The sequence below is a fragment of the Rhinolophus ferrumequinum genome, chromosome X, assembly GCF_004115265.2.
Source record: "Rhinolophus ferrumequinum isolate MPI-CBG mRhiFer1 chromosome X, mRhiFer1_v1.p, whole genome shotgun sequence".
NCBI classification, from domain to species: domain Eukaryota; kingdom Metazoa; phylum Chordata; class Mammalia; order Chiroptera; family Rhinolophidae; genus Rhinolophus; species Rhinolophus ferrumequinum.
Window position 1 is genome coordinate 49,543,706 of NC_046284.1, and position 19,412 is coordinate 49,563,117.

At 38.3% G+C, this 19,412-nt stretch overlaps 1 protein-coding gene across 1 annotated transcript in view; it reads right to left on the reverse strand.

The window, feature by feature from the left end:
• IL1RAPL2 (interleukin 1 receptor accessory protein like 2) overlaps positions 1-19,412 on the reverse strand; it is a 1,393,401-nt gene that overhangs the window by 733,724 nt on the left and 640,265 nt on the right. Inside the window, exon 2 of the mRNA XM_033110155.1 lies at positions 6,593-6,866. Coding sequence (XP_032966046.1) covers positions 6,593-6,866 — 274 coding nt within the window. The remainder of the gene's footprint in view (positions 1-6,592; positions 6,867-19,412) is intronic.

The window sequence follows — 19,412 nt, forward strand, 5'->3', positions numbered from 1 at the left end:
ACTGTAATAAAAGAAGAAACACAGGGAAACATTATAGTATACCACATACAGAAATAACAGACAAAAACAAAAAGGAAAGAAACAATGGAGACACAGCCTCACCTGAAAACTAAAGATAGAATGACAGGAAATCCTCACATATCAATAATCACCTTAAATGTAAATGGACTGAACTTACCAATAAAAAGGCACAGAGTAGCAGATTGGATCAAAATACTAAACCCATCCATATCATGTCTCCAAGAGACACATCTCAGCTACAAGGACAAGCATAGACTCAAAGTGAAAGGGTGCAAATTGACACTCCAAGCAAATGGTACCTAGAGAAAATCAGGTGTAGCCATAATGATATCAGATGAAACAGACTTCAGGGTGAAAAAGATAACAAGAGACAAACATGGACATTTCATAATGGTAAAGGGAACTATACAACAAGAAGACATAACAGTCATCAATATTTATGCCCCCAATCAGGGAGCACCGAAATATACCAAGCAACTACTAACAGAACTAAAGGGAGAAATTGACCAAAACACAATTATACTAGGGGACCTAAATACATCACTGACAGCTATGGATATATCATCAAACAGTAAACAAATAATGAAATAGCAGCCCTAAATGACACATTAGATGAAAAGGACATAATTGACATATATAGAGCACTTCATCCTAAAACATCAAACTGTACATTCTTTTCTAGTGTACATGGAACATTCTCAAAGATAGACTGTATATTGGGACATAAAATCGGCCTCAGCAAATTTAAGAAGATTGAAATCATACCAAGAATATTCTCTGATCACAAGGCTTTGAAATTGGATATCAACTGCAAAAAGAAAGCAGGAAGAAACACAAATAAATGGAAATTGAAGAACATACTTTTAAAGAACGAGTGGGTCAAAGAAGAAATTAGAGGAGAGATCAAAAGATACATAGAAACAAATGACAATGAAAATACATCCTACCTAAATATTTGTGATGCAGCAAAAGCAGTTTTAAGAGGGAAATTTATATCATTACAGGCCTATCTCAAGAAACAAGACAAATCCCAAATAAATAACCTTATATTACACCTTAAAGAAGTAGAGAAAGAAGAACAAGTGAAACCCAAGGTCAGCAGAAGAAAGGAAATAACAAAAATCAGAGCAGAACTAAATGAAATAGAGAACAAAAGGACAATAGAAAAAATTAATGTAACAAAGAGCTGGTTCTTTGAAAAGATTAACAACATTGACAAACCCTTGGCTAAACTCACTAAGATAAAAAGAGAGAAGACACTAACTAACAAAATCAGAAATGAAAAAGGGGAAGTTATCACGGACACCACTGAAATACATAGGATCCTACTAGACTACTATGAAGGACTATATGCCACCAAATTGAATAACCTAGAAGAAATGGACAAGATCTTAGAAACATATAGCCTTCCAAGGCTGAAACATGAAGAACTGGAAAATCTAAACAGACCGATCACTAGTAATGAAATTGAATCAGTCATCCAAAACCTTCCCAAAAGCAAAAACCCGGGACCAGATGGCTTCACTAGTGAATTCTACCAAACCTTCAAAGAGGATCTAATACCAATCCTGCTCAAACTCTTCCAAAAAATTGAAGACGAGACAGTACTCCCTAACTCATTTTATGAGGCCAACATTACCCTAATACCAAAACCTGGTAAGGACAACACAAATAAAGACAACTACAGACCAATATCTCTGATGAATACAGATGCAAAAATCCTAAACCACATTCTAGCAAATCGAATACAACAATGCATTAAAAAGATCATTCATCACGACCAAGTGGGGTTCATCCCAGGGGCACAAGGATGGTTCGACATCCGCAAATCCATCAATGTGATACATCACATAAACAAAATAAAGGACAAAAATCATATGATTATATCAATTGATGCAGAAAAAGCATTTGACAAGATACAACATCCATTTATGATTAAAACACTTCATAAAATAGGAATAGAAGGAAAATACATTAACATAATAAAGGCCATATATGACAAGCCCTCAGCTAATCTCATAATTAATGGTGAAAAACTGAAGCCCTTTGCTCTACGTTCAGGAACACGACAGGGCTGTCCCCTATCACCAATGCTATTCAACATAGTGTAGGAAGTCCTTGCCAGAGCAATCAGGCAAGAGAAGAAATAAAAGGCATCCACATTGGGAATGAAGTAGTTAAATTATCATTCTTTGCAGATGACATGATGCTATATATAGAAAACCCTGAAGACTCCATCAAAAAGCTATTAGAAACAATCAACGAATACAGTAAAGTTGCTGGCTGCAAAATCACCGTACAAAAGTCTATTACATTCCTATATACTAACAATGAAATCTCAGAAAAAGAAATACAAAAAACAATTCCTTTTGCAATTGCAGGAAAAAGAATAAAATACCTAGGAATAAACTTAACCAAGGATGTGAAGGACCTATATGCTGAAAACTATAAGACATTTTTGAAAGAAATTGAAGAAGACACAAAGAAATGGAAAGACATTCCGTGTTCATGGATTGGAAGAATCAACATGGTTAAAATGTCCATATTACCCAAAGTGAAATACAGATTTAATGCAATCCCCATCAGAATCCCAATGGCATTTTTTAAAGAAATAGAACAAAAAATCATCAGAATTCTTTGGAACCACAAAAGACCTGGAATAGCCAAAGAAATTTTAAGAAAAAAGAACAATACTGGAGGTATCACACTCCCTGACTTTAGCTTGTACTACAGGGCTACAGTAATCAAAACAGCATGGTATTGGCAGAAAAACAGACACATAGACCAATGGAATAGAATTGAGAACCCAGAAATAAAACCACATAAATATGGACAGATAATTTTTGACAAGGAAGCTAAAAACATACCATGGAGGAAAGACAGCCTCTTCAATAATTGGTGCTGGGAGAATTGAAAGCCACGTGCAAAAGAATGAAACTGGACTGCTATCTGTCACCATGTACCAAAATTAATTCAAAATGGATCAAAGACTTAAGCATAAGACCTGTCACAATAAACTGCATAGAAGAAAACATAGGTACTAAACTTATGGACATTGGGTTCAAAGAGCATTTTATGAATTTGACTCGAAAGGCAATGGAAGTAAAAGCTAAAATAAACGAATGGGAGTATATGAAACTTAAAAGCTTCTACACAGCAAAAGAAACCATCCACAAAATAAAGAAGCAACCAACTGAATGGGAGAAGATTTTTGCAAACAGTGCCTCCGATAATGGGCTAATATCCAAAATATACAAGGAACTCATGAAACTCAACAACAAAATAACAAACAACCCAATTGAAAAATGGGCAGAGGACCTGAAGAGACATTTCTCCCAAGAGGACATACAAATGGCAAATAGACATATGAAAAAATGCTCAACATCACTAATCATCAGAGAAATGCAAATAAAAACCACAATGAGATATCACCTCACCCCAGTCAGAATGGCTATCATCTACAAGACAAATAATAACAAGTGTTGGAGAGGCTGTGGAGAAAAAGGAACCCTCATACACTGTTGGTGCGAATGCAGGCTGGTGCAGCCGTTATGGAAGGCAGTGTGGAGGTTCCTCAAAAAATTACGAATAGAATTACCATATGACCCAGCAATCCCTCTCCTGGGTATCTACCCAAAAAATCTGAAAACATGTACACATAGAGACACGTGTGCTCCAATGTTCATTGCATCTTTGTTTACGGTGGCCAAGACGTGGAAACAACCAAAATGTCCTTCGATAGATGAATGGATAAAGAAGTTGTGGTATATATACACAATGGAATATTATTCGGTGGTAAGAAAAGATGATATAGGCCCATTTGTGACAACATGGATGGATCTTGAGAGTATAATGCTAAGCGAAACAAGTCAGACAGAAAAAGCAGAGAACCATATGAATTCACTGATATGTGGTATATAAACCAAAAACAACAAAAGAACAAGACAAACAAATGAGAAACAAGAACTCATAGACACAGATAACAGTTTAGTGGTTACCAGAGGGTAAAGGTGGTGGGGGGTGGGAGATGAGGGTAAGGGGGATCAAATATATGGTGATGGAAAGAGAACTGTCTCCGGGTTGTGAACACACAATGGGATTTATAGATAATGTAATGCAGAATTGTACAGCTGAAATCTATGTAATTTTACTAACAATTGTCACCCCAATAAATTTAAAAAAAAAAGGAAAAGGGGACTTTTATTTGAACACTTTTTTTAGGGACAAAATACTTGAAACTAAGAATATGCACATCGGTAGGGAAATGATTGGCTAAACTGGGGTACCAAAGAATATCAAGTAATACAGAATATTATATATGTAAAAGGATAAGTGAACTCTCTATTAATTGGCTTCCACTATGTACTTTTAAAAAAAAAAAAAAAAAAAAGGCAATGCATTGAAATATATAGCTCTCCTTTTATTCTGTAAAACAATGAGAAGAGACTCCCCAGGCATATGCGTTTGTATAATTACCGTATTCTGCCGTGTATAATGCAAACTTTTTTGCCCAAATCTCTGGGGGAAAAATAAGTATGTGCCTTATACATGGGTAGTATTAATTCCGTATCAATATAAATGTTTTTAATTATTTTATTTACACTTATGAGTTAAAAGTGTAACGCTAGAAATCAATAACGATATCTTTATGCAAAATAACACCCTTGAATGTGTGTATGATAATCAGTTTTGATGAACTTGAAATGACAAAGAGTTCTTGGGCCTTTTATGATGGGTAAATATCGTAAATTTGTTACCAGTACATTAAATTTCTTGTACATTGTATCTGTTCTTTTGGTTTTTAATTATATGTTACATCGAATTTCTTGTACCATATGTTTAAAAATAAATGTTAAAATTCCTTTATAATACAAAAAACAAGTACCTAAATGTAAACAAATAAAAATTTGAACTAAAAAAATTAAAATGAAAGAATTTTTCCCTGAAAGTTTGGGCCAAAAATGTGGGTGCACATTATACATGGAGTGCATTATACGTGGCAAAATATGGTTAAAAGAATAGGACGAATATATAAACAAGGATACACATTAGATTTTTAACAATGCTCAGAATGGAGGAATTGGCTTAGAGGGGGTAAGGGGAGCAGGGAGAGGCAGCAAGGCTAGAGACATAAGAAGGCAGGGTAAGTAAGCAATAATTAATTCAATAATTCATTATTGGTATGATGACTGCAAATGGTGGACAGATGCTTTGCAAATAAAATTTTAAATCTGTGAAAACAAGAAACAAAGCAAATGGACTTGGGGAGGGAAAGAGATCTCTTTTAGATTGGCAGGATTTAATGAGGGTGGGAGATGGACAGTGGGTAAGCAGGGAAAGAATAGCAGCACCCTAAAAAATATAATGTCAGTCACTGAAGCTGAATTATGTCCACTTATCAATTTTTCCAAGAGCTGTCAAAGTATGTGAAATATTGATTCTCGCTAAGGGTGTGATCAGAATGATTGCAAGTTCTGCCATATCCTGGGTTTTTTTGCCCACCACAAACAGAGACTAAACTCACTATTTGCTTCCCCAATACACACACACACACACACACACACACACACACACTCACACAAGTGATTCTTAGAGCATCAAGAAGGTTCTCTATTTATATACCACCTTGTTCTGTTGACCTTTTGAACAATGAGGCCTCACTAGGGTCCTCCAAGTGCTTTTGATGAAGAGATGACATAGCTTTAGCATCAGACAAAGTCTGCTGGAAACAAAAATAGGAAGGGTCTGCATTTCCAAGAAAGTAAAACCAAATAATAGAGTGCAGGTCCCTGGTGAGCAAGATCAGAGACTCCCAAAATGGCAAAATTGAAAAAGTGGTTTAAAGGTCCTCTCAGCTACATACTTCAATACCTAATGCTGTCTGTCTGATCTTCCAGATCCTAGATTCTAGCACTGGGATGGAGGGGGTAGGAAGGACATATTGTGGAATTCCTAAGGACTAAACAGACTGTGTTTCACTGTAAACTTCTTGTAAGCAGAAATTTTTTCTACGCTATATTCCCTGTATAGTACCTAGGAACTCAGGATGACAGTGTGTTTACAGGAGTCCATGTTGCATATTTCAATACATTGGACTCAAACTCACATTGCAATTATACTATGAAGAATTTCACCAATAGTTCATTTGCTAAGAGATCTCCCAGCAGCATTTGAAGCTATTTCCCTTCAACAAGCAAGAAGAGACCTTGGCCTAAATGAGACTTTAGGTTATTTTCATGGCCAGATATCAAGATCATTGAGCCAACTGGCTGTATGCAAAAACAACTGTTAATATAAGACCCTGGGGCAAGGGTGGAGTTGGGGAAAAATGAATCACAAAATTTTCCAAATTAAATGAGCACACAGAGTAAATGGGAGTCTCATTTTATGAAAATTTGATAAGAATTTGCAATGTAGTTCCAACAAATAATTACAGTTGAATTTACTGAATCCCCACATGCACTGCAACCTTTCAAAAACATCTCCACTGTATAAAGGGTGACCCATCGGCACACACTCCAGCCCCAATCAAAACCGAAGGTATTGAGCAGTATTTTCACGCAGCACTCACCTTAAAACACAAGTGTAAAATCCACTGTCTTGGGCCACAGCTGAGTGAAACCATATTGAATCTTCCTCTTTGCTCATCCTGACCTCTGAAAAGATGATGGGCTCTTCCAAATCACCTTTGTTTTTGTACCACATAAGCCTGAGTCCAGTGCTTTGGGCCATGCTATAGTTGGTGCGAATGTAACTGTAGAAAAGGGCACATTTCACTCGGACTGGTTCACCTGCCAAAGCCATGTATGTCTTGAGATCCACTGACCAGTCAATGCAGCCATCCACTGAAAGAAAATCAGACGAACCGTGAGATGCGTGAGCATTGTGGATAATAATGGTAAGAGCAACAATCACTGCCAAGGTCTACTGAGGACTTACTAGGAGCCGGGCACTCTGTCAAGTGCTTTCCATAGATTACCTCATTCAGTCTTTCCAGTGATCCTCGGAGATAGACCAGAACCTTCTTTGGACCTGTGCAAGCAGGATCCCTGCTCCAGCCCTGTGCCTTCGAGATATTTCCAATCCTGTACAGTAACCTTCTGCTTGGGGTTGACTAACTCCTGCAAGGAGCTCCAGCACTCATGCCTGTGGGGTTTGCCGGGGGTCTCATGGCTAGGTGCCAATGCCAGTGAGAGCGAACTGCTAGAACGACACTGACATATTGATTTTAGGTGACTCAAGTTGTTTATATAGAGGAGAGCCTCACAAAACAAATACTTTTACAGGACCCCTGTCCAGGTAGGAGCAGCCCTGAGATTGACACTTATTATTTTTATTTCACAGATGAGAAAACTGAGATTCAGAGAAGTTCAGTTACTTTGCCCAAGGTCACACAGCCAATAAGGGGTGGAAAAACAGTCTCTGATTCCAGAGACTACCCTACCCTATACTGCCTCTCTTTATCATTGTGACAGGAACCACTGTGTTATTTATTTGCTTTTGAGAAAGTAAATGCCTGGGTTGGAAGCAGAGGGCACCTAAAGTAATTATTTGTCATTATCTGCATGCCAGTTTTCCATGGTATGACCTATTAATAGCAGATATTTAATCACAGTTTGATTTATTTTTATACTCTTAGGCCTCCCTTGATGCTCAGCTTGTGTGTGCTCATGGGAATATATTATATTAGTATAAGGTTTAATCAAATAATATTAGGTGGGTAAATCTACCATTAAAGAAATACAGATAATAAATTTCCTCTTTTCCAGAAGAGTTGGAAATGAGACACTGTGGCTAACTGAATATGCTAATAAATACAATTAGCATAGATATTCTACCTCCAACTGCTTATTTTCAAAGAATATCATCAAATTATGCTACATCCCTTTATCTGACTTGAGTACCCTTTATAAAATAATCCTCTGGTAAACTGTATAAAAACTACCATTTTAAAATTATGTGTTTCACTTATAATTTGTGAACTGATCTGCTTCCTTTTACAGATGTTGAGAACTGTACTGCAGTGTGTTTCTCTTTTAACCTTAGTTGACAGGAAGCTCAGAGCTGAGTGCAATGCTCAAGGGTAATAACTATCTTCCATCAGGAATTTGCTTTCTCTCTAAGAGGGGTTCTTTACCTGGGGTTAAGGGACACCCAGAGGAGAGGGTGCCTGGATAACCCTAAAGGTTGTTGGCAAAATGCTGTGCCTATGTGCACAGTTATAGTTTTCTGTGGAGATGTTCCACAGCTCCTGTTTAGATTGGGCCAAAGGGGTCTATGGCCCAAGAAAAATTTTAAACTCCATGGTTTCTGATTTTTCTTTCTGACTTCATTTTTCACTGTCTTACTGCATTTGGGCTTTTATTATAAGTTCCCTCAAATACTCCTGTAGTAAGTGTTCATAGAAATAAATTAATAGCCAAATGAATAACTCATTCTAAATTTATGCTGAAGGGCATTTGAACTTTCTTGGAGGATTCAGAGGGCACAAGGTTGATCACTCTTGATTTTGATGACCATTGTGCACTGCTGAAGTCAAGAAGGTACAACTGGATTGGACTAAATATGTACTGATCATTTGCTGTCTCTTGGGGGATTCTTTTATTCACTCCCTGCTATTTGTTGTTTACCTGTCATTTGTCTCATAACTGTCAAGAAAAGAGAGAGGGAAATCTGCATTAGTTGAACTTTCTGGGTTGTGGTAAATTATTCCTGATACATCTCTAGATTGAATGCAATTTTAATATTTACTGTTTGATCATTTTAAATGAATTTTATATCATTCCTTTTTATGGATTATCTTGTTACTGTTCCCATGCATTAACACAGCTGAGAGGTAACAATATAAATAGGGTTTTTTAAAGGAAATATATATTTTTTCTCTAGCTTTATTTTAAAAGTTCATTAAGAGAAAGAAAACATGGGCACAAATTAAAAAAAAAAAACAAAACAACCACAACTCTCTAATATTCCAGTTTTTGTTTTCCCCTAACCCTAAGGTGAGAAGCAAGTGTTTCTGAATTAACAAACTTGTCTTGGCAAAGTAGCTTCAACATCTGTAATTACCTAATTGATATGAAAAATAAAACTTTTGGAATGGTTTTTCCATTTGCTCCCTAACTCCCTTAAGTTACCTCTTCTAAATGATCTTTTGCATAATTTTCACCTTTATCATCTTGACAGGCTGTTTGGCCCATTAGTGATAGGGCATAGTTGGTATTGAAGATAATCAAAATATCTGCTCCCAAGACACAACAATCACGCTCAAAGGCAGTTGAAGACATTTAACTGCCGTTACAATTAGCTTTACCATACAGACCTTGAGAGTACACTGAGAATTCATTTCCTTTTCAGTACTATCTGAGCAAAATGTCTTTGATTCCGTAGATTTATGGTTCCTTTTCTTCTGTTCCCTTGCATTCGGTAGTAGAGAGGGAGTATTTAGTTATAAGGTAGTCAGTAAGCAGAGAACAGATATGTAATAATATGTAACAATTTCCAAACATTATCCCCTTTATTCTTTTCCTTTAGTATTCACAATACAGGGTGACAATATAAGGTATCTAGAGACCTGAGGGAATTTTCCCAAAAAGTAGACAAAAGGTATGATAGCGGGGGTCCATGAAGGCCCACCTGCCACCAAATATATTCCCACATTGAACTTTCTTTCATCAAGAGAGCACTGAACCTCTCTACTAGATTCCAACAAGTGGTATGATTTATTTTAAAAAACCAGATTTATAAACATTTAGTACACTGCATGTATTAATGTGTACACTTTGATATATTTCAAAATGTGCTGAGTGGTATGATTTATTTTTATTCAGTTCCTATTCTTAGGAAAACAAGCCAAGAGTGGGGAAAGGGGATGGCATAGAATATAGTGCATTTATTTTTAGATTCGGGACTAGTGAAGCAACTAAGAAGGCCATGCTAAGGTAAGGAAGAGGCCTGGAAAGTCTGGTGGCAAGGCAGCATGAAGGGACTGAAACCCTGAGGTTAAGAAATAAGCACTGAAAGGTGTGAGAGGGTCACAGAAAGGCAAAAAGAGAAGAAAGATAACATACAACTCAATTGGCCAAGGGCCATTCCAGGAATCAACGATGGTACCATCTGAAGTCACCAGTGCAAGTCATGTTTCTGTCAGGAGAAGGAGTTTGCGATAAGATGCCACACTTTCAGAGCCCCTTGCACTTTGACACTCCATACATATTTGGCAAATAGCTGAATGAATAGAACTATGATGTAGCTGGCAAGGGTGCAGGCTATGGACAGGTTGGGGACATAGTGGAACTCAGTTGCCCACAGTAGGAGACAACCAGCAAGTCTGACCTTGTCAGAACAGGCCTCTAATGCAGTGAGCAATCCAGCCCTATTCTGTTCACAACTCCAATGGCACCTGTTTAAGTCGGTCTCCAAAGGACTCCTGAGAAAAGTGGTTTCCCATCAGACTGGCTTCCCCCACAGGTGGTTTGATTACTGGGTTTCACTGACCAGCCAGAAGTGTAAATAGAGCCACTGCACGAAGGAAAATACTTTTACCCCCAAAACAGCAAAATTTGGCAATTGGATTGAAGCTTGCTACCGAGCAAACCTATCGAAAGTATAAGTGAGTGCATGCCTGTCCTCTGCTTCACAATCACTCAGTATGATTATAAATATTCCAGGCATTCTGTGAGAAAATACTTCCTTTTCTAAATTAATCATTCTCTGTTCACTCTTGAGTCTTATGAATAGCACTTCAAGTATTTAAAAGAACAATTGTGTTTCTTTGGATTCTCATCTCTACTTCCTCGATTTTGTTTTCTGTAAGACTCACAGTTATTACACGTTTTAGCCTTGTTGCAGAAATGCTTTAATATTTGCATTATCGAAACACTTATAATGGAGCATAGGAAGCCACTTCTTTAAAACACAGGTCTCTAGCTTCTTCATTCCAATCTGAAGAGTAAGTGTGGGCTTAAGGAGTTGGACGTGAAGATTTGAAGAAAGGAGTTAATGAAGCATATAAAGGGACATGCCAGTGTCCGTGCAATTTATTTTTCCAAGAGGAGACTCCTAGCGGTACAAACGAATACAGTTCCCTGGAAAGTACCCTGGATGACCAGATCAAACCTATTTAGCCTCTTTATAAATAAGCCTCGGCTTCCTCCTCAATACAGCCTGGACAGCAAATCCTGCCACACCTACCTGCTGTGAAAACAAAGCCCTAAGAAAAGTTTATAAATCCCTAAAGGAGGATAAGATGTTACTATCAACAGCAATGGTTGTAATATTATTTTATAAAACAGAATACTGCGTGCAATAAAATTACAGACTCTAATGGCTATGTATATTACAACTTTTATTGGGGGAACAGGATATATAGCTATGTAAAGAACTGCCAATTCTGGTTTTTTTTTTGTTTTGAGGTGTTTTGTTTGTTTGTTTGTAATACCAATTCTGGATTCTTGCCCCAAATTTGAAATCCCTTTAAGTAAAATGGCTGATTAGCACATGAACAATTATTCACATGAACAAATATGAAGCTCCAGATATCTTGAGGACATTCATTATAACTTAAGTCCTTTGCCTGGGGATGTATATCCGATACTAGTTTATTATATGTTTGTGATTAATAAATTCACGTGTTAAACCAGGCGTTGTAACTATCTCAACTATATCCCATTCATTTATAGGGCCAGCTCGCCTGTTTGCTAATCAAGAGGGCAATTGTTGGGGGCCAGTTCATCAAATGACCACTAGAGGGCAGGCTGTCCAAGTTTTTCAGTAGCTCTTAAATTTTCCCTACCTAATCTTTAGCTCTAAGGATTTGCTCTCTGCCAACCAATGATTGCTGGGGAGGGATCACAACACACTGGAAAGCACCACTGTGGCTGACAGGGGGAGGGAGCATGCCGCTGAGATCTTGCTCAAACTGGATAACCAGGTTACATACACACCAGGTGGATGAGCCGGCTCAGAAAGATGTGACAAAAGCAGTTACTGGCATTCATTGAGCCCTTAGTACAGATCAGCTAGGCACTATGCTAGGTGCTTTGCGTGTATTTTTCTCATTTCATTATTATGTCAACTCTGGTAGGTGGAACTCTCGCTATTCCCATTTTACTGAAGAGAAAAACAAAATCTCCGAGTTGAAGTGCCGTGCTCAAGGTCACCGGGGTTGTGGTGGCAGGGTTCGGACCCCAACCCAGGACAACTGGACTCCAGAACCTATGCTCTTAAACACTGTATGTTCTATATGCTGCCATCTACACTCCCCATACCAGCTCAGGAGCCACTAAACACTACAATTTGTTTGGTGCTACCCAAATCGTCATACGTATTCCAGAGAGCACATGCCTGTCCAGCAGAGACCTTTCCAGCTGAGTGATATTGTATCCCTAAATAATGAGCACTGTGGGAATAACAGCCATCAAATAATGGATGCCAGTCATTTATCTATGAACTACAAGCAGTATTTACAAAGTAAAGAATTAATTTGTGTACTTGATTTAACCTCTGAAGATCAGATTGAAACCTTGGGTAGAAGTTATTTGTATTCATTTAATTAAATATCTAGGCATGATCACCCAGTTCCTACCATTGTAAACTAGCCTTTTGTGCTTATCTAAACATTTGTACTTATTACATATTATACTAATTGAATATAATGTTATTCTCCTTGTTCTTAAGAGTTTAATGTGGGAGTTCAATGCTTTCTACTTCTCTCTCAGGTCTCCCCCAAACACACACTTGAAGGCAAGTTCTTTTGACTTATACCCATCACAGTGGACGCTGCCTACTGCCAAGTGGGCAACCCCCAAGCACGAGAAGTCAAATTCTCGAAGAAGTGAGCGGGCTAAACCCCTGCTGCTGGACTTCTGCCTCCTTGCTGCCAGTATGGAAAGATGGACAGAGCTGCTTCTTCATTTGTTAAATAAAGTTCTGCTGGGGGGGTGGATTTTTTCTTTTTTTAATTAAATTTATTGCGGTGGCATTGATTAGTAAAATGATATAGGTTTCAAGTGTAGGGTTCTATAATGCATCACTATATATTGCATTGTTTTAAAATTCATCTGTGCATCACTCACTATCCGTCAACAGAAAATATCCCTCACTCCAGCTCTACAAATATAATGAATATTGCTTCAGGTTTTAAAAAGAATGTCTACATTTTTATGAATTGGATTAAACGCTTTCCTTTCACACTTTTACCCCTTACTATTCATCAATGAGAAAGTTCTGCCTGAATGAAGACCTTCATCTCATTTCAACCTAGTAATTAGGCTTAATAATCTCGGCTGGTAACCATCTTTATTTCCCTTTCATCACAGGATCTGGGCTATGCTTTGTCAAGATTATTCCTTCAATCTTTACCTGACAAATTGAGCCTCAGTTACTTTGTGGAGGTGAAGCTATGTGAGGCATTACAACTAAATCTTCAACTCCTGATTAGCTGAGGCCTGATGAGCCTCTTTGGGAATTAGCCACTAGCCGGGAGCTCTTCTTAGATGCACTGATATTAATTCAAAGGCTGCAGCAGCAAATGTGCATGTGGGAGACAGGATATCAACACTGTCCACCAAGCCCTATAGCAGGCTTTCTGCTGCTCGCTCAAATCTAGCACACTTGGCAATGAGCTTATCTCCCATGCCAAGTCTCCGCCTCCCATGTGCGCACTCATCCAAAGCAAATCTTTGGGAGTCATGCCTGCATCTTGCCTATCCTTTCCCACTGCCCTCCCCCTGCTCCTCCCAAATAACATTGAAACTTCTCATCTCAGAAAAGTGACTCAAATTCCTCCTTTCCTCTCTATCTTCACAGATATGAAAATCCAGACCCCTCTCATATCTTGCTTGGACTGTTGCAATACCCTCTAAATGATATCCCAACCTTTCCATTCCAATTTGCTCTTACCACTGCTACGAAAGTGATCTTTCTGAAGTATATGGATGGCTATGTCCCTTTACTGCTCAAAACCTGCAGTGGCTCCCGATATGCAGATGCTTAAGCCTAGCTCCCCTGGCTCACCCGAACAGGGAATGCCTGTCTTTTCTGCCTCCAGCCATAACTCTTCACGCAACCTACACTTCAGTCAAGACTCACCATTTCATTCACTTCTCTGCCTTGGCTATTCTGGTTCCTTCCATTAGAGTAACCTTTGCTTCTGTGCCTGTCTGTTGAGATCCTACTCATCCTCCAAGACCCGGCTTCAAATGCCACTTCTATCAAACTGTACTTCATTGCCCCAAGTGAATTATTTCCCCTCATGTGCTCTTGCCACATTAATGGGTGTCTCCCAGTTAGATGGGGGTCTCCTTTACTTTGTATCCCTAGGACAAGCCCCAGTTCATCACACATAATAGGCATTCATTAAATCTTTATGGGATGAAATAATGTGTTTATTTCCCAAATTCACTAATAATCAAATGTTGTTCACATTTGTTAAAGGCACATTAAGATTGCTCTTCCTGCTACTGCCCACCAGATCAGTGCTGTGGCCAAACTCCAATTGGAAGGTCAGGGGATAGGCCCCAATGTACAAAATGTGTTCACCATAACGAATGACTGCCACCTTTCCGTTAGCTATCATGATGAGACACAGGATTAATGAAATGAACTCTGTCACATCCCTGTTTCAGAACTCACAATTCCCCGGTAAGTCAGTCAAAATCACGTAGTCTACTACTCAAGCCTTTCCCAATCAAGCCTTACTCTATCAAAATGGCTGCCACTCTCCAAGAGAAAAACCCTGCTCTTGACAGGCTGGCCTCCTCCCCTCCTGTCCTCCTCTAGCCCGCCTTGTCAGAGAGCAGTTATACTGTGGGCCATTGCCCACTCAACTCTTTCCTGTCTCTACCTTCATACCATTTCTCCCAACTTCCACCTTCTCCCAACGAAATCCTACTCATGCACTGAGCTTAGTCTACCTAGGTGCCAAGTTAGAAGCGGCATCCTGGTTTTCTTATCATATTGATTGACCCATTAGTCACGGTCACAGACTGTGTGTGTGTGTGTGTGTGTGTGTGTGTGTGTGTGTGTGTGTGTGTGAGAGAGAGAGAGAGAGAGAGAGAGAGAGAGAGAGAGTTTAATCTCTCCTCAAGCAGCTCCCAGACCAGACACTTAGTAGTAGGTCTTACTGAATATAGGTTTATATATTCTAATCCCAGGAGACCTCACACAATTAAGTGCTAGTGGAGTGAACTGCTTTGGTTAAGTAATTTTCACATTAGCTAGGGGTTAACCTTTGGATTGTTGTAAAGCTTTTGTAAAACGTTTGAAGCCACTTTTCTGCCTTGGTAAGTAGAGAATTGTGATGAGAATGAAATCTTTCTGGATTAAGATTTGTCAGGCCCTCGGGGTCACTATCCTAGAACCCAATACCAAGGCAATATAAGAAGAGGGTATGACAGCATGAAAAGAGCTTAGAACTAGCTGGAGATCAGAAACCCTGGGTTCTCATTCCATTTTGCCTTCTTAAGGAGGTACATGGGTTTGGGAAAGTCAGTTTCCAATCCCAAAAGAAATGGAGGCATTGAACTAGACACGCTCTAACCCAGCACCAATAAAACAGACCATTCAATAGTTGGTGAGGCCTTTGATCATGAAGACAGCTGTGTATGTGCTAAATTGGAAAATCTCCCCCAGCAATCTTTGTTTTGATTTTTTCTTAATTTCAAAGTTACAGAGAACTAAAAAGAATATTACAAACTCCCATGATTTCAGCATCCAAATTTAATAATGTTAACTTCTTTTTTTTCCAATTTGCTTTCAGTGGCTTTGTTTTATTAAAGAAATAAAGCATTGCAGATATAGCTAATGTCCCCTTTAACCACCATACACAGTCTCATCTTTACCTCAAATCCCTGCCTGGATGTAACCACTATTCCTTCCAACTTTTAGATTCTTGCATACGTAGGTAGATACCCTGAAAAAAAATTATTGCAGTGATGAAAGGTTTGTCTTACAACCAGGAGTTGAAGGTGTGAATAAAAGCCAGTTAAATGAGGGTTCTTGTGAGGTGGGTTCCAGTCAACTGAGGTCTGAGAGAGTGTACTTTGAGGTGTATTCACACCCACACACATGCATAACCTGCACCTCTCACACACACACCCCTAGTGGGGGCTAACCTCAGAGTCTACAGAGATTTTCTGCTGAAGTTAGTTATTTCCATGCCATGTGCTGCCACACAGATTTCATAGCGAGACCTCTGGTAGTGTTGGAGTTTTGCTCTGTTATGGGGAAAGCTCTGATTCACGGCAGAGATGCAATTGTTACTCACCAAATAGCAAGGCTCTAAAAATTACAAGCATGGGGCAGGTCCCACATCTTCTACTCTACACTTGGCTGCCCCTATTTGAAGTCAAATTCTGAGTCAACCAGGATATATAGACTACAAAGTAAGTGCAGATTAGGGCTCAGTGCTCTTCTTTTGATGATGTATTTCCCTCTCCATCTGCAAGTTTAGTACACCATTCAGCTACCATAATCCCCTCCTCTTGCCAATAATGGAAGCCCATCTGGGCTCTGTCAGGGGGCTGTGAAGATGAAATGCATCAGTTCACATCAAGTGCTTAGAACGGCGCCTGGCACACAAACATCGCTCAGTAACTCTCGTATTACTATTGTGACTACTACTACTACTAGTATTTCTCTTAATTATGTATCTATTTTGTTAATTCTCCTATTGTATTTCTCAAGCCTTTACATATGATGTATGTTATTTTAACACAATTGTCTCTTACATCATCTTTATATTAAAGTTAGGTCATTAAATTCCTTTTTTTTTTTTTTTTTTACAAATTTGGGTTATAGGTAAGTCATATTAATATTACCTGTAAATTTCATTTCAGCATAGTGAACAGCCATTATGAAATATTTTAACATGATATTTAACATGATATATATTTTTTCATATTAATTGTCTATAATAGTATAGAGTAATATAGCTATGTGTATATTACTCTATATTATACACATATTATACTATTACTCTTATACTATATACGTATTACTCTATATGTATGTATTACTCTATACTATTATGTGTACTAGGTGTATGCTATAACTAATATAATATAAAAGATTGCATATCATATTTATATAAGTTACATATACATTTACTGTATTGCAGATGCATATATTTTATCAATTTGCATATATTTGTGTAATGTGTTTATTACATTTATAGTCATATAACATATTTATAATATAATTGTTATAACTAAATATATTTATAATTATATTTACAAGTTAATTATAATAGATTGAATCATATAAAATTGCTATTTTTATTAGTCAAACAGGTCAAATATTGACAATTTCATATGATTCATCCTAATATATGTATACATATATTGCATAAAATATCATGAATTTAAATAAACATTCATTATATAAAATTATAACTCTCCTAAAAAGGGAGAGTAAAGCCAGGTAGGGTTGAGAACTGCTGTGTTACTTGGTAAATATTTGTATTATTTGTCAATGCAAATTGGTCCCTGCCAGGGCCCTTTAGATAGTTCACAAAACCAGCAGAGTTCCTTCTGGGCTCCAGACCTTGCAATGGCTGTGCCCTGTGTCTAGTACACTTGTTCCCTCAGATATGGCACACTGGGTATAGCAACCTTCTTCACTTATCTGTTCAAATAAGTTGTAGGTGAGGGGAATTTACTGGTCCCAGATGATGGGACAAAGGGACAGGTGGCTTGACAACTGCTGTGAACTCACATCATCTCCAGACCCAGCTCTCACACCCTGAGCACTTATCTTCCTTCCCCCATCCCCCAAGCGCAGAGATCCCTATCCACTGGAAACATGCTCATGGTCTGCACTGGTGAACCCAAGCCTCATCCAGGTCCATGTGGAGGAGGGACGGTAATGGAAGAGGGAAGAATTTTTTCCCCTCTGTGCCCCCCTCCCCGCATGCCCCTGCCCAGTACACCATTGACTGACACCCCACCCCACACACACCCCTGTGGCTTGAGGCTGCCAGAGCCATGGAGCATCTCGGAGCGCAGGTCGGCCTGTGTGGCCTCAAAGTGGAAATGTCCACCCCAGTGGAGCGGTGGAGGGTCACTTCTCAGTGACTGCCAGAAGGTAAGGCATTCCGGGGAGAACCAGAAGAGGGGCGCTGTGGGCGGAGGAGACACTAACTGGGCCTCCGAAACCCGTGCCTAGGCTCGGGGTGACTGGGAGGTGTGGCACAGGGAGGGTAGGTACCCGTAGCACCTATGTAACGGAGACAGGTGTTCAAGAGGGAGTACTCCACTGCGGAGCTGTCTCAGCCTTCCCCGACAGGGAAATGGCCACGTTCAGAGCACTTCCGGGATATAGCCTGCAGCTGCGCAGTGCTAGCGCCATAATCAGTTGCACTCCCCAGGATGCTGCCCTCACTTTCTGTCCTATAGGAAATGGGTGTGTTTACAGGATAGTCCATAATATTGCCGTGTGCACTTAGGTTAGCATGAGTGGATTCATGTATGTCACTGTGCCCAAGTACTGATTGGTCCCCCCATAAAAGGTGCATAATTGCAGTATATCCGTAATAATATTATTTGTAGTTATAGTAATATTAAAATGTTATAATATTATTTAACCAGGCAGCACCACCAGGAAGGCTTGTGGTATGCTTGACCTTTTGTTAATTAGGGATAATTGTGCATCCATTCTTATTATTTATGTTTACATTATTATTCATTATTTATAGTATTTAATTATTTTACCTTTATACTATCCATTGTTATAATTAAGGTCATCATTAAATGATTATATAATGACTTATTCACTATAATGAATACCACAATTGTATTATTAACTAGTGTTATGTATACCATAATCATATTATTTATTACAAGTATTACAGTAAGTGCAACACAGTTTTAATAATTTACTACTAAACATAATGAATAATAACTTAATTCTGTACTGCTAAGAAACCCTTTGTTAACCTTTCCATCCTGGGATAATCAGGATAACTGAGGTAAAGCATTAATGCAGTTACTGGCATTATTGTGATATTAAAATACATATATATATATATATATATATATATATATATATATATATATATATATATATATAGTAACTACCACTCCTGGTAATGCTGATGTGGTAATTTTCCCTCTGAGAAATGGTATAATTATATCACATGGTTAATGATATTATTATTATTATTATTATTGTTATTATTATTATTATTATTATTACTATAACTAATGTTATTTTACCATCTAGCCTAATGATGGATACCAATATAAGAATAATGATGTTATCTGTTCCCACCTGTGAAATGGAGATGATTTTGGAAACTGATAATTTACATTATATTGATATTATAATCATAATTCATACCACTCCTGAGAATCTTGGCATGCATCTATAAAATGCACATAATTATGAGGCATCAC